General features: G+C 32.6%; 1 protein-coding gene across 7 annotated transcripts in view; it reads left to right on the top strand.

Moving 5' to 3' along the window:
- LOC149818886 (UBQ, helicase-c and DEAD-like helicase domain-containing protein) overlaps window positions 1-15,458 on the top strand; it is a 257,306-nt gene that overhangs the window by 188,125 nt on the left and 53,723 nt on the right. For all 7 annotated transcript variants that reach the window (XR_016427405.1, XM_089985761.1, XM_089985760.1 and 4 more), the window contains 2 exons: window positions 14,971-15,138; window positions 15,260-15,372. Coding sequence is in view for 6 of the 7 variants with exons in the window: in XM_089985761.1 (XP_089841887.1) it covers window positions 14,971-15,138; window positions 15,260-15,372 (281 nt within the window). In the remaining variant the exon portion in view is untranslated. The remainder of the gene's footprint in view (window positions 1-14,970; window positions 15,139-15,259; window positions 15,373-15,458) is intronic.

The raw sequence follows: 15,458 nt of genomic DNA, 5'->3' as shown, positions 1-15,458 counted from the left end.
TTTTGCTTCTTAAAAATGTTTGGTATGCATTATATTTCTTTAAGTATTGAGCAGTATAAAGAATTAGATATGTGTTTGCATTTGTGTTCTCCATGTCATTATGAGTTTGGATTCTTAACAATTCCATTGAACTTTTTATATTATTTTTCGTATGTCTTTTCTTAAAAAATAAGTTTTTTTAAGAAAGTTATGTTAGAAGTAAAATGTTTGTGAGAGATGTAGCATTGCTCACATACTCTCATCATAATTATTTCATATTAAAGGTATGTGTTTACCCTCTAAAATGTCCTATATGAGGTTTTTTCATAATAACATGTGTCTTTGAAAAATGATGTTTTTTTTCCTACCTAATGAGTTCTTTTTCATACGAGCAATGTTTGATTAAGAAGGCATTTTTATAATATCGGTTGAATTAAGTTTGAAAAATGATCTCATAAAATATGGTTATCCTCTTTTCATTCTTCAATTCAATTTCAAGAATATGTTTTATTATAAGATTTATGGTCTTCATTAATATTGCATACTTATTACATATGTTTTAAATATTTCATGTTGTGTTTATTTAAAACATATTCATGCCATTGGTTATAATCTATTAAGTCATATAATATTATGAATTTTTGTTTATAGATTTATGCCATAATGCAATCCTAGTATTCTCTTTGGGGATTTTTTCCACTTTAATAAAGTTTTCTCTCTTCCTTTCGTATGTATCCTCATTTGAGAATTTTGTTTGTTGGATCTCTCCTTGAGAGGCCTTTTTATCCTTGTGAATCTTCTTATGAGTATATACTCTTTGAGAAGATTTCATGATTGTTATAAGCTTTTTTTTAATATTGGTTTTTTATGAGATTTTTTTAATATTACCATCTTTGTGAAAGCTTGAGAGTCTCATGCATTTGCTCCTTTTTATACATGCATTATTGCATGTTTGCTATTATTATGCTTTTTGCGTATTTTGTTCAAGTGTTGTGAGAGTGTCTTCGTACACTTCTTTTATAAAGTATTCATGCTTGTATGTGTATTGTCTATTCATAGACATTTTCACATGGTACTCTCTTTTCAATAAAGAGATGATATATATTGCCTTTCTTAGGGCTTGTTTTGTCCCTTAGTGGACTTGTGAGATTGTTCCTTTTATCATTATAAGTGCTTCCGTAATTTCTTGTTACATGTCCTAAATTTGCTAATTTAAGATTATTGCCATTTTGGTATGCATATAATTGCAATTTATAGAGGCTTGATTTGATTCTTGGATTATTCCAAATCCGTCCTCACAACATGACATTGCTTAAATATTTCATGTTGTGTTTTTTGAGTCTTTTGATAATGATCATGATTGAACATAATTTCGTATTTATGCAAAATTATTATAAGGCATATTGTTGTGATTAATTATGTTGGACCTTTGAATCGGCCCTTTTTGTAAAATCACATATTTGGAAAATGATTTCCCTAAGTGTTCATTGCCTTTTTATGACATTTATTTTTATCCATCACAAGTTATATGATTCATCAATCCTTTTTGTATGGCCTTATTATTATATTAGAGATAATTGTTGAGGTGAGTTAAGGGCACCTTGTGTTATGTCATTTTAGATTGTCCAATTACCATATTAAAGATGGTTGTTGAGGTGAGTTATGGGCACCTTGGGACTCTAGAATGATTTGTTATATGATCTCTAATTATGAGTGTGTCACTCGTTTTCTTTTAGCCATTGATCTTATGGATGCTCTTATTTATATATAAATGTGATGGATATATGGTGTCTTGGAACCTTAAATGTTTTAAGGTATATTTAATTCAAGGGTGTTGGGGTTTATTGCCCAACCTTTTATTGCTTATGAATCTTATGAGTGCATTTGCACATTTGTGATTTCGTGTTTTGTGCTTTTGTGCACAAGTGTTCCAAGTGTTCTTGGTATGTGTATGTTCTTACATTTATATTGTTCCATCGATTATAGTATCTTGTTAAAGATACTTTTACATGCTTTTGTGCACAAGTGTTCCAAGTGTTCTTGTTGTACGTATGTGCACATATTTATTTTCAAAATATTGTCCAAGGTTTTATATATATGTTTGTCATTACAAGTTTTATTGCCTCAAAAGTCTTCTCCTCTTATACCTCTTATCTAAGTGTCATCATATGTAGACAAGACATATTATTACACCATTGTGTGTTGGTAGCCCTTTGTTGGCTTTGCTCTCTTGGTCTAGTAGCTGAACACACTTGTCTTGAGTGTTATTATATGTAGACAAGACACGTTGATTCACACCATGGTGTGTGATTTTAGTCCATGTTGGCATTTGTGTCCTTGTTCTAGTCGCTAAGATGTATGCCCATGGTTGGCTTCTTTCACTCATTTCAAGTGTCATTTTATGTAGACAAGAGATGTATTGTGTTTTAGCCCATGGTTGACTTGATACTCTTGTTCTAGTAGTTTAACATACTTGGTCTTGAGTGTATTTTTACGTAGACAAGAGATGCTTTTGGTCCATGTTGGCGTGTATTCTCTTGGTCTTATCGTTGATGCACTCATTTCAAGTATTATTACATGTAGACAAGAAGTTCTTTTACACACCGTTGTGTGTGTCCTTGGCCTTTAATGGCATTATATTTATGTTCTTGATCTAGTAGCTTACACACTTGATTTGTGGGTTTTAGAGGACTAATGAGGTAGTTGCTTGTAATGGATGAATTATTGTTGAAATTTGTGAAATTTCATTCATATTTTGTCTTTTTAAGATACAAGTGAATCATAACATTAATATGCATATTTTAAAATCAAATTGATTTTTTGGTCACCTTTTATATTTGATATGCAAAATGAGTTTTTGTAATCATTTGAGTGAGATGTTCCTAAATGTGTAAGGTTCTCTATTCAAATAACTCTCATTATTTTGCCTCTTAAGTGGACTTAAAACCTTTTTGAACTCTTGTGTTTTATACACTCTTTTGAGCATTTCCCTCTTGAAATCGCTTTCAAAGGACTTGCTAAAAATAAAAAACACTTGTCTTTCTATCTTATCGGTTCATATTACTTGACTAAAGTATGATTGCAGCATGATCATTAATGACTCTTTTAGGTGTTGATTTATTTCATGATATTTTATGCATATGCTCATTATGGCCTTTTGGCCCTCATTCAATAAATTATGTTCAACTTGTTCCTCTTCGTAGGCTTCGTGTGGTGTCCCTTGTGGACCATTATGTTATTCTTCGTTATGAGGTTGTGTTTCTCCAATGCTGGACTTTATGAATGCATTATGCATTATGCATTCTTGTAATTTGTTTCCGCTCCCTCTTCAACATGGTATATGATTATGAAAAATTGGTTTTCTAAAATAATTTTGCATACATAAGTATGACTCTCATCGATCCCCAGTAGCCAGTCTAACTTCACTGTTCACCATATCCTCTGAAAAACCAACAAAGTAGGGTGTCAGAACCGAAATTCTGAGCACAGCTACTTCTAAAGAAACCAGGTGAGACAAAGAACATTGATAAGATTTCATGCAATGATTTTAGTGAGTGCAGATATAAAATTTGCAACATTCAAATATCCATACCTATCAACAATTACATATGCTCACCAGTCAAGAACAATAAAGCAGTACCATATATTAAGAACTAAATAACCAAACCTTGCAGCATGATTTCAAGAAGTAAATCATATGCTACCGCCAAATCATGTCATGATATAGAGAATGATTCATACATGCATGATCTAATACATAACAGGAAAATGCATGATTATGTGCAATGCATGATTTCTTCTGTTATCTTTCATTTAAGTTTCATCTTTCCATATGCATGCCCTATTAAATGCACGCAACTTTAAGTTCTTATTTTTAATTACCGTTGCCCGCGGATACACCAAACAGGTATAATCTCTGAGGTCAAGTAGGTTCCCAAGGTAGCTTAGCACACAATTTGTATTTTATTACTGGGTTCCAAGTTAGCCCTCGACCGAATCACCTTCGGAACATTAGACCTCCACATCTAATGTCGGAGATACAAGGGACACCCCACGCCCACATGTGCCACTTCCTTGGTACCATAAACAACAGCTGTGTCAAACACACCACTCCCAGGTAAAGTGGCGGACTCTCCCTAAAACCGTAGCCAGGAGAAAGAACCTCAATATCGGGTTCATGAGACAAAATTACAGCACACAGAGTTTTTGTATCCTCACAGTCTCCCCAAGACCGGATCTCTAAAGAATGTATATTACATTGTTCTTATTATATTTTTATTAAAGTTAATTCTTTAAGTTTGCAACACCATATGCAAAAGTAAAGTGAAAACCCGCATCCTCCCTTGTGGGGACCCATTCGGGACTCCAGCCCGTATAAACCACTAGAACAGTGTAGTAATGTGCCAAATCATCTTATGTGGTTCAAGTGATGCAGTTAAAAACATATGTAAAAGCAAACCAAACCCACGACTCTCCAGGCCGGTGATGGTCCATTTAGGCCATCGATGCACCACATAATAAAACCAAATTAGTGTTTCATTCATAACACTAGGCCAAAGTGCCAAAAGCATGTGCACTCATGAAATCATAAACCCAAGCATATGCATGTCATTGCTCATTCATATGCATTTTCACTATGTGTGTGTTACCTACATCACATACGGGTATTAATCAATCCATGGTTTCTTTAACGGGCGGTGACCCCGTGATGGTTCTCGTAGGGGAATATGCGAGCTTTTGCCTTTGTTTGCATGCGTTGAATTGCAAATTAAAGAAATTGGATAATAATAATCAAATAGAAATAAAAGTGCAATGTAATATACGTTCTGAGATCTTCCGTCGGAAGAATGAGAATCTTAGATAGTCGGTTTTGGGGGACCATGAGGATACAAAAACTCTGTGTGCTTTATTTATAACCTCTGAATCCGATATTGAGGTTCTTCCTCCTGGTCACGATTTTAAATAGATTTTGTCACTTTACCTGAGGGTGGTGTGTAGACACAACTGTTGTTTTGATATACCAAGAAAGTGACACTATTGGATGTGGAGGTATTTAGTGTCCCGACATTAGATATGGAGGTCTAATGTTGCGAAGGTGATTCGGTCGAGGGCTAAGCTTGAAACCCAGTAATAAAATACAACTTATGTGCTAAGTTACCCTGGGAACCCTACTTGACCTCGGAAAATTTTACCCGTTTGGTGTATCCGCGGGCAACGATAATTAAAAAGAGGAACTTAAATTGTTTGCATTTAATAGAGACATGCATATGAAACTAAAACTATAATGATAGATAATGTATTCATGCATTGCACAAAAGTCATGTATATTCCTGTTATGCATTAGATCATGCATGTTTACCTGTTCCCTTAACTAATAAATGTTGGTGAATGCATAATATTATTCCCTAAAGCATGTTAAATGAGTGTAATGCTAAATTTGTTATTCTTTTTACTTATTAAATGTGCTCTCATGCTTAATAAGTATTTTCTATTGCATTAATGCTTAAGTGAATTATGAATTTGTCATAATTGCATACTTCTGAGTTAATGCATGAATCTTATTTGTATTCTTTATGATTATTTATTTTATTAGATGTTGTACGTGTACGCATAATTTCTCATATTTTTTATATCTTGCTTATGTGGTTTTTTCGCAGACGTAGGGGGTCACTGAAGCGACTAGCTTCTGGGAGAGCTACGAGTGTCACACTTTTGCTAGACAGTTCACAGAGGGACAACATGAATCAGTTTTTCTTTATTTACTTTTATGTCATTTAAATAACTCTGATATGTCTTTTGCAATTATTGTTTAAACATTTTTCCTTTCATAATTAATAAATAATGAGTTGTTATGGTTTAGGGTGATAAATGTAAGATCCCTTGTGGTGTGTTTGATTATCCAATTGAGAGTGGAACTGTAAAGGCCTCGGGTTTCTGGGAATATTTTCGCAATTGATTTAAAAAAAACGCATTTCTAAGGAGGTATGAGTTAGGGTCGTTACAATAGATGTAAGGAAATAGGCAGAAGTGTAACCCAAAAATGCACAAACATTCATAAAGTCCAATAATGACCAAGCACTACGGCATTCAAATAAGAAGTCCACAAAGGGACAATATGAAAGCCTAAAAAGGCTACACAAGCATGAAAAATAATAGAATATTTATTGGAATGGGCTTTGAAAGGCATACAAATAAAAGGGGGAATGACCCCTATTTATACAACAAAAAAGAGCAAAAGGGAGAGCTATTGGGGGCTCCCCATAGAGACGTTGGGAGCCCCCAAGGGTCACATTTGTGACCATTGGGGGCTCCCAACGTCTCTATGTGGGACCCCCAATGCGTGTTTAAAAAGGGGATTAAAAAGAAAAATGATAAAAAAAAGTAATAATAATAACCTAATTAATAAATAGGTGTTTCTATAAAACAACTATATAAAAAGACAAAAATACCATTATTGGGTATTACAAAAGAATTATATATATATATATATATATATATATATTTTAACACTCCCCTTCAAACTTGACGGGGAAAGTTATTTCGAAAGTTTGGAAATACAAAACTAATCTTGGGAAGAAATCCAAGTCTTCAAGAGTCTTTAAGGGGAATCTCTATCTTTATGGCATCTCAGAAAATTCTTTCTAATATAAGTCTTCAAAACACCTTTATTGGTGATCATCCTTAAGCATCTTCATTGGTTATCTCCATGATGTATCGAAGGTATCACATCTTAAAGATGCTGCATAGAAAGAACAAATCAAAAGAAGACTCCAAGTACATAAGAAAAATATTCTAGCCCAAGAGTTGCAAAATTTTTAACAATATATTGTAAAGCAAGAATAAAACGGTTTAAGCAAAATAGTAATAACTTTTCGAATCATTAGATATTAAGAAAGACAAGAGGAACTTCCCTCAAAGATCATAATCAACTTATTTTTTCAAGAAACCATTACATTGCTCGTAAGAAGATTTGATTATTTAAAGGACGTGATTTGTTAAGAAGAGATAAACAATTATGCATAAAAATTATCTTAAATAAAATGGCGGTCTTCCACAAAGCACACGAATCTCTCAAAAGAAAGTCTATTAACGACACTTTAAACAAAACCTATAAAAGGGTATAAATGGAAGAACACAAATAAAATAAATAAATCTTTATTTATTACAGAAATGCTTAAGAAGCATTGATCATGCACTATGTCTTCAAGACTAAAGCTATGTGCTAAAAGGTACTAGATTCTCAATAGACAAAAAAGTGCCCAAGGGCAAGATGAACACTCTCAAAGGAGTACACATGAACAAAGGCATGAAAAATAAACAAGATTATTGAATGAGTAAGAGAACCTTTACAAAACGGATTAGAAAGAGCTAATTAACTTCATGCATACAATTATGTGAACACATATATGCATCATGCAATTAAAGCATTTTTAATATACATGAAACAATAATAAAAAGATAATTATTTTTATCAATAAAATGCATATAACAAGCATGAATCTAATCTAAAAAATCAAGTACCTTTAGTTATGAACCAACGTCCCTATCATAACAATACTCAAGGGGGGTTCACAAGAAGACTCATAATATGAGTATGCGAAAAAGCTTTATCTATAAACATCTTTCATGAAAGATTTAGAAGTTTCAAAGAGAGATTTAGAAAGACTTATATAAGGAAGGAGAAATGAAATTTGCAAATCAACACCAATTTGTGAAAAATTACATTCTCACAAATATCAAGAAATGATATTTTGCAAACCTCAACAATGCAATGCAAGATGCGTGAAATTATTTTAATCAATCATTTAGACAATTTTTGAAAAGGATTAAAAAAATTCTCAAACATTTGAATGAGTAAATTAGAGCATCGGTTTAACCATCACAAGCAATCACCTCCTAGTCCTCCAAACCTCAAATATCAAGTGTATCAGCGACTAGACCAAGATCATAAACAACATGCCACTAAAGGGCCAAAGACACACACGAAGGTGTGTAAAAACACCTCTTGTCTAATTATAATGACACTTGAAATGAGTGTATCAACGACTAAAATAAGTGCACAAAGCCAACAATGGGATAAAAATCACACACGAAAGTGTGAACAAATATCTTTTGTCTACATATAGTGACACTCAAAATCAAGTGTATCAGCGACTAGAACAAGTGTACAAAGCCAACAATGAGATAAAAGTCATACACGAAGGTGTGAATCAACATCTCTTGTCTATGACACTTAAAACAAGTGTATCAGCTATTAGAGCAAGAGTACAAAGCCAACAATGGGCTAAAAATCACATACGAAGGTGTGAATCAATATCTCTTGTCTACATATAATGACACTTAAGACAAGTATATCAGCTACTAGAGCAAGAGTACAAAGTCAATAGTAGGCTAAAAAACACACACGAAGGTGTGAATAGACATCTCTTGTCTACATGTAATGACACTTAGATAAGAGGTATAAAAAGGAAAAGACAACCGAGGTAAGAAAGCTTGTAATGGAAACACATTAATGCAATTAATATCAATTTTATCCACATTTCAAAACGCCATGGTTTCAAAAATTAGATAGTCATCACAGATACACATAATTAAAAGCATCCATAATAAAGTCAATGGTCAAAGAACAAAGGAGTGATACAATACACTCACAATCAGAGATCACATAAATGTCAGTTAGAGTCAAACTATAAGTTGACAATCTAAAATGACATAAAGCGAGGTGCACACAACTCACCCCAACAAACATCTCTGATTAAACAATAATATGGCCAAGAAGATTGATGCACCATATACAAGTCTGTAATAGACAACACAAATGTCATAAGAAGGCAATAAACACTCACGGAAATCATTTTTCAAATAGGTGAGTTCATAAAAGGAACCGATATGAAAGACAATTTCAAATTAAAAAAACCAATAATGGTAGATGACCAATCTTAGAAAAAGTGCATTCATATGCATAACAATATGTCTCGTGACAATCTTTTGAATAAACAAGAATCATGCTTAACATAATCAATTCTTAAAGATGAAGTCATAAATTCACCGATGAAGGAATAGATGCACTAGGGCATGTTACATACAAAAGATTTAATAATTTTTAAAGAGAAGACAAGGCCATATTGTCTTAAAAAGAAGTCTTTTAAAAACAAAAGTCTACTATGAGACAAACAAAATATGTAATATTAAGGAAATAATACGTATAACATTTTTAGAACTTTTTACAATCCTAAAAGTAAGCACAATTATTACCAATCAAGCAAATAATCTATAGAAGCTATGAAATTATACCAAACATTATTCATAATGCAATCTATTTTGTGTGACTATGACATATTTTTTAGAGAAAAATGAGTTAACATTATAAAATGTATTCAAAGCATCCAATGCAAGATTTATTTTCTATATAAAAGTCGAATAGAGATGAACACAAATATCGAAGAGCATTCTCAAGCATAATCAATCGAGAATGTTTTTCAAAGAATTAGTTTTGCATAATGAGAAAAACATCTTAAACTTAACCATTGTAATGAGATATGCAAAATACACAAAAACCCACTAAGGGTTAAATGCCAAAAAGTAAAAGAAAAATATTATTGAAGGGAAAAAGTGAGAGAACCGTTGAAATCATATGAGTATGCAAAAATATTCACGATATTACCAAAGAGTTAAGAAAAATATGAATACATAAGATGTACATCATACAAGTTTCTAAAATTTTTATAAAATTCATATAATATACCTAAAACTCATATTTTAACATATGCCTAGAACTATCAATTTCGATAAAAATCAAATGCATACAACAAAGGAATTAGACATATGAAAAGCACAATATTTAAGATTTTTAAAGGAAAATCATCTATTCTTATAAAAAATAAATTTTATGATGATATGCAAAATTAAAACAAATATTTTATGAAAATATGCTTACGTACGAGATTTAATAATTACTTTAAAAAAACCTATTCATTTTAAAATATTTAACACGAGGCTACTATTTAAAATAGAGATTCATATACGTAAATGAGATATATAAAGACACAATACATGAGATAAATAATACAAAAGACACTTTAAGGAGATATGAGATACATACCGGATAAGAACTTTTCTTGAATCCAAGCCACACAATTTTGTGTGGCACATTTTTTGAGACAACCATAACAACACATGATCTATTCTCCTAGAGACCATGTTCTGATACCATGTGAGGAAATAGGCAGAAGTGTAACTCAAGAATGCACAAGCATTCACAAAGTCCAATAATGGACAAGCACTACGACATTCAAACAAGAAGTCCACAAAGCGACAATATGAAAGCCTAAAAAGGCTACACAAGCATGAAAAATAATGAAATATTTATTGGAATGGGCCTTGAAAGGCATATAAATACAAGGGAGAATGACCCTTATTTATACAACAAAAAATAGCAAAAGGGAGAGCCATTGGGGGCTCCCCATAGAGACGTTGGGAGCCCCCAACGGTCACATTTATGACCATTGGGGGTCCCAACGACTCTATGTGGGACACCCAATGCGTGTTCAAAAAGGGGATTAAAAAGGAAAATTACAAAAAAGAAAAAAAGAAAAGATAACCTAATTAATAAATAGTTGTTTCTATAAAACAACTATGTAAAAAGACAACAATACCCCTATCGGGTATTACAAGAATTACATATTTATATATATATAGACATGTATATATATACATATGTATATATATATACATGTGTATATATATTTTTAACAATAGAATCTCTGCTATTGATTTTTGTGTTTTCTTAGAAGATTCTATAATTTCGTGGAGGTGCAAGAAGCAACAAAAAATATCTTTGTCCTTAACTGAAGTTGAATATCGTGTGAAGTGTTCTCAAAGACATGGGAGTGATCATCTCAAATCCTTTGAAGATGTATTGCGATAATAAGAGTGCAATCTACATTGCGAACATCCACACCTTCTATGAGCAAACCAAACACATTATGATGGATTGTCATTATGTATGCGATGAATATCTGAGAGGAACTATTGAGTTGCCATATGTTACATCGGAATACCAACTTGCAAATTTCTTCCCTAAAGCTCTTGTTGCACCTTGGTTTATTTTTTTTCCTAACAAACTTTTGGTAATTTCACTTTAAGTTTGAGGGTGTGTGTGTGTGTGTGTATATATATATATATATATATATATATATATATATATATAATTTTATGTAATAGCTAATACCCTCTAGGGGTATTTTTGTCTTTCTATCTTTATATATGGGCTCTATGGTAATTGAGACCATAGAGTCATTGGGAGCTCCAACAGTCACATTTTCTTTCTTTATTAATGCTTTTCTTAAGCATTTTATGTGCAATAAAGATATATTTTTTATGCTGATGTGTTGATCTTTTTTTACTCTTTGAAGTCTTGTATATACACTTTGTGCTTGTGTAGTGCCTTAGTGTTTTGTGTATTGTCCTATATTGGGCTTGTAATAGTGCTTGTACACTTTGTTGTGTATTTTTGCATATTTCATTACCGAGTACTCCTCACCATAACACTGAAAATTCATAGTAAACGCTGAAAACTGATTCTCAATCAAGGCATGAAATTTCTTGAATATACTAAACACTTTAAATTTATATCTCATAAACTATATCCAAGTGAAATGAGAGTGGTCATTAATAAAGGAGACAATAATGACTACCAAAAGAACAAATGGGTGATGGGTATTAGCGTGAGGTTGGGGTCGGATCTGAATCTTGATCCAGATCCAAATCACGTCTGATCTAGATCATGTCTAATGTGATCTAATATGTTTATTCTTTAAATTATGTCTTATTTCTTAAATGCCCCTCATTAATATGCCTTTGTATTTTATGTAGTTGAGGGTATTTTAGTCATGATGTAATTTCAATTGTAAAGTCAATATAAAATCATAGTGATAGACACGAGTTTTCCATATTGGGAATCGTGTGTGTTCAGCCCAAACCCTATCGTCATCTTTTCTTTCTGCAGGGAATTCAGAAACCCTAAATCTAACATGGTATTAGAACCATGATCCAGAGCAGGGCTGAAAAATCTTGGTGAACTTCAAGATCTGATCTCTCTTTCCTTCAGGTAGTAGTTGATTCTTCTAATCTTCTTCTTTCTTCTTCTTTTTTCATTCTTCCTCAAAACTGTGTTTCTTTTTCTTGCTATTCTTTTCTCAAATCTGTGTTTCTTTTCTCAAATCTTCTTTTCTTCTCGTTCCCTCATTCTTCTGCAAATTTGCGTTCCTTTCTCGTTAATTTTTTTCTCAAATCAAATATGCATATTGTTTGATTTTTCCTTTCTTGAACTCTTGGGTTTGGAGTTTATTCCATAGACCCTTGTTGAATCGTATTTGGGTCATGTTTTTTGTCTTCCTCCCTATTCTATTCCTTCCTGGTCAAATTTGATCCATTAGACCTGAGAATCAGTTTGACGTCATTTTAAATCCTATATTTTTTTAATTTGTGATAATTGTGAAAATTTAATTCAAAGTTGATCTTGATATGTGAGTTTGGTAGAAAATTTTATTTGTGGCAACTACCTTTCATTGATATTTGAAAGGTACTGTTGGAGATGGTTTGCTTTACAAAAAAAGGGCAACACATGAAGATATGATGACTTACTCAGATGTTGATTGGGCTGGAGATCCTGATGAGAGAAGGTTTGTTTCTAGATATTGTGTTTTTATTGGAAGAAATCTGGTCTCATGGAGTAATAGGAAACTGAAGGCTATCGCAAGTTCTAGTACAGAGGCAGAATATCGTTACATGGCTGCTATTACCGCTGAAATGACTTGAATCAGACATATGTATGATTTGGGAGAAGTTATTCCCAAGTCACTATTGCTATGTGATAATCAAAGTGCTATCAAGATTTCGGTAAATCTCATCCAACATGGGACGATGAAACATATTGAAATTGATCAATATTTTATTCATCAGAAAATGGAGGATCAAGAGATAGAGACCGGATATATCAGGACTGAAGAGCAAGTTACTGACTTATTAACAAAAGGCCTCACGAAGAACAGATTTTGGCACTTAAGAAGCAAGTTATCCATAGTTGATAACCATGTACAACTTGAGGGAGGCTATTAGCGTGAGGTTGGGGTCGGATCTGAATCTTGATCCAGATCCAGATCATGTCTAATGTGGTTCCCAAATCCGAATGTGGTCTAATATGTTTATTTTATAAATTATGTCTTATTCCTTAAATGCCCCTCAATAATATGCTTTTGTATTTTATATAGTTGAGAGTATTTTAGTCATGATGTAATTTCAATTATAAAGTCAATATAAAGTCATAGTGATAAACACGATTTTCCCATATTGGGAAACGTGTGTGTTAAGCCCAAACCCTATTGTCATCTTTTCTCTCTCCAGAGAATTTAGAAACCCTAAATCTAACAATGGGCCCCATATATATGCATGCACAGTTTCAAAACATTTCGTAGCTCTTTTATTCAATGAATTAAATCGGAGTACGACTCTTAGTCAACTAACAACTTAGACAAATAACATCCTTTGACTCATGACATAAACTTGACCTAGGAATCAAATTGCTAGAAACCACTATCATCGATATCACCAATATTTTGAAAACATTGTGATATTATCGTCATTTTCGGCTAGGTCAATAATGTCAGCAAAATATCATGATATTTTGAAAATATTGCCAAAATGAAAATATCGCTATATTATCACAATATTTAAAAAAAATCTTAATTTTATATATTTTAAGTTCAAATTTTCTACTTTTTGGTTTCTTTTGTATTTTAAAACTTTTTAAAATTTGTTTCTTTATATTTTTTGCAAGAAAAAGTAATAGAAATACTATTACTTTCCTATCTTATTATTATTTGTGTGTGTGTAGGGTGCTCAACACATGCATCCTTTTTTAGGATCTTCAAAATACAAATTATATGCTTAATGCTCTAAAAATGGGGATAATGAGGACATGAACTGAGTTGTCTCGTACATACCTAATACACCTACAAAACAAACAAAATGAACTAATTTAGGTGCACTTATTAATTTCCTAGCTGCATTGCCTGGGCAATGTCTGGTCTAGAGATGGGTAAATGGATTAAACTCCATGATGGCTGTCTACACATAGTGAGATGGTTCTATGAAGCAAGAGGCTAGGTCCAGGCAACTGACAGGGAGGCCTGGACAACCACCCTCTGGGTACATATTTTCTTTCTTTTATCTTGTTTTTGGAATAAAAACACCTCTTCAAGTATTGAAGAAAAGGAACACAGTAAATAATCTATAGCTATCTATGAAATGCATATTATCAATGAATTAAAAATGAACTTCTAAAATTCTAAAACCACATCTACTAATGTCAAACTGTCTTATATCTTAAATATATACATTGTAATTTATTAGAGATCAAATAGGTATGCAAGTTAGCATGCAATAACTGACAGGCAACTATAACTAAAAGAACAAAATAAGGGCATCTTAGTTATTTTCCTGAAAAAGACAACCTTTTTACCATGGAAGTGCATTGAATCAAAACTGTGTCTGTAAATAAATTCATAAATTTCAAGATGTTCAAATCTTGGTTCGATCTCAGAAATCGTCTCAGATGTTGGTCCTTGAGGGTCTGAAGTAATGGCCTAAGATGTTTCTTCCCCATCATTGGTGTGAAGTGTCAAAAATATCCTCACAATTCGACCCTTATGATTATGGGTAATACCTAATTGGTGGATCTGATTCGTTAGGTATACTTAAACCTAAGAAAGGCCTGATTTGCATAAACAGTCATTGTTGGTCTCTTGATTTGAAAATTAAATTTTGAATTTGGGTTTGACATCCATTTCCGTGGTGTCATTAGCAAGAGTAGCTCACAAGATAAGTTATTTTAGCGTATTTAGTAACATCACATAGCAAAATGTTTGAGAGTACCAAGTTCTTTAATCCAGCAAAAAAGCTTGGATTGGTCTGACCTCATATTTAATCTAGGCATATCCTCCAAAGGTGACTGGAATGGACTGCCAGAGTACAACAGCTCAGGTGAATGCCTGTAAAGTAACAACAACATGGTTTGGCTTCTATCGAATTTGGAGAGGAAGTAATCAGATCTTTGACAAAGTCGATCTATTTCTACCTGAATATTCTTATGAATCTCAGGTCCGTAAAATAAACAGACATGACATTTTTTCATTGCTCTTGTGATGTTTCTGATGTAATATTCATCTATATATTTTCTCCTTCATGTCTGTGTCCATTTCATATTTTCATTATGCACCAGGCTGTTTGGGTTCGAGTTCCTGAATCAACCAAAATAGAAGTGGAGACACGGAATCTCTCGTTACGTTCAGGCCTTCATGCTGCTTCTCATGCAATACTTAATTTGGTACCCTTGTAAGTTTGTAACCAAAATTTTCATTTAGCTTGTTACTTTTCTGCAGGTTTCAAAACAAACCTTTTCTCTTAATTTATTTGTTTCT

This window comes from Nuphar pumila, chromosome 13 (assembly GCF_984573655.1).
Source record: "Nuphar pumila chromosome 13, dmNupPumi1.hap1.1, whole genome shotgun sequence".
In the NCBI taxonomy this organism is placed as follows: Eukaryota; Viridiplantae; Streptophyta; class Magnoliopsida; order Nymphaeales; family Nymphaeaceae; genus Nuphar; species Nuphar pumila.
This window is presented reverse-complemented; position numbering and strand designations above follow the sequence as displayed.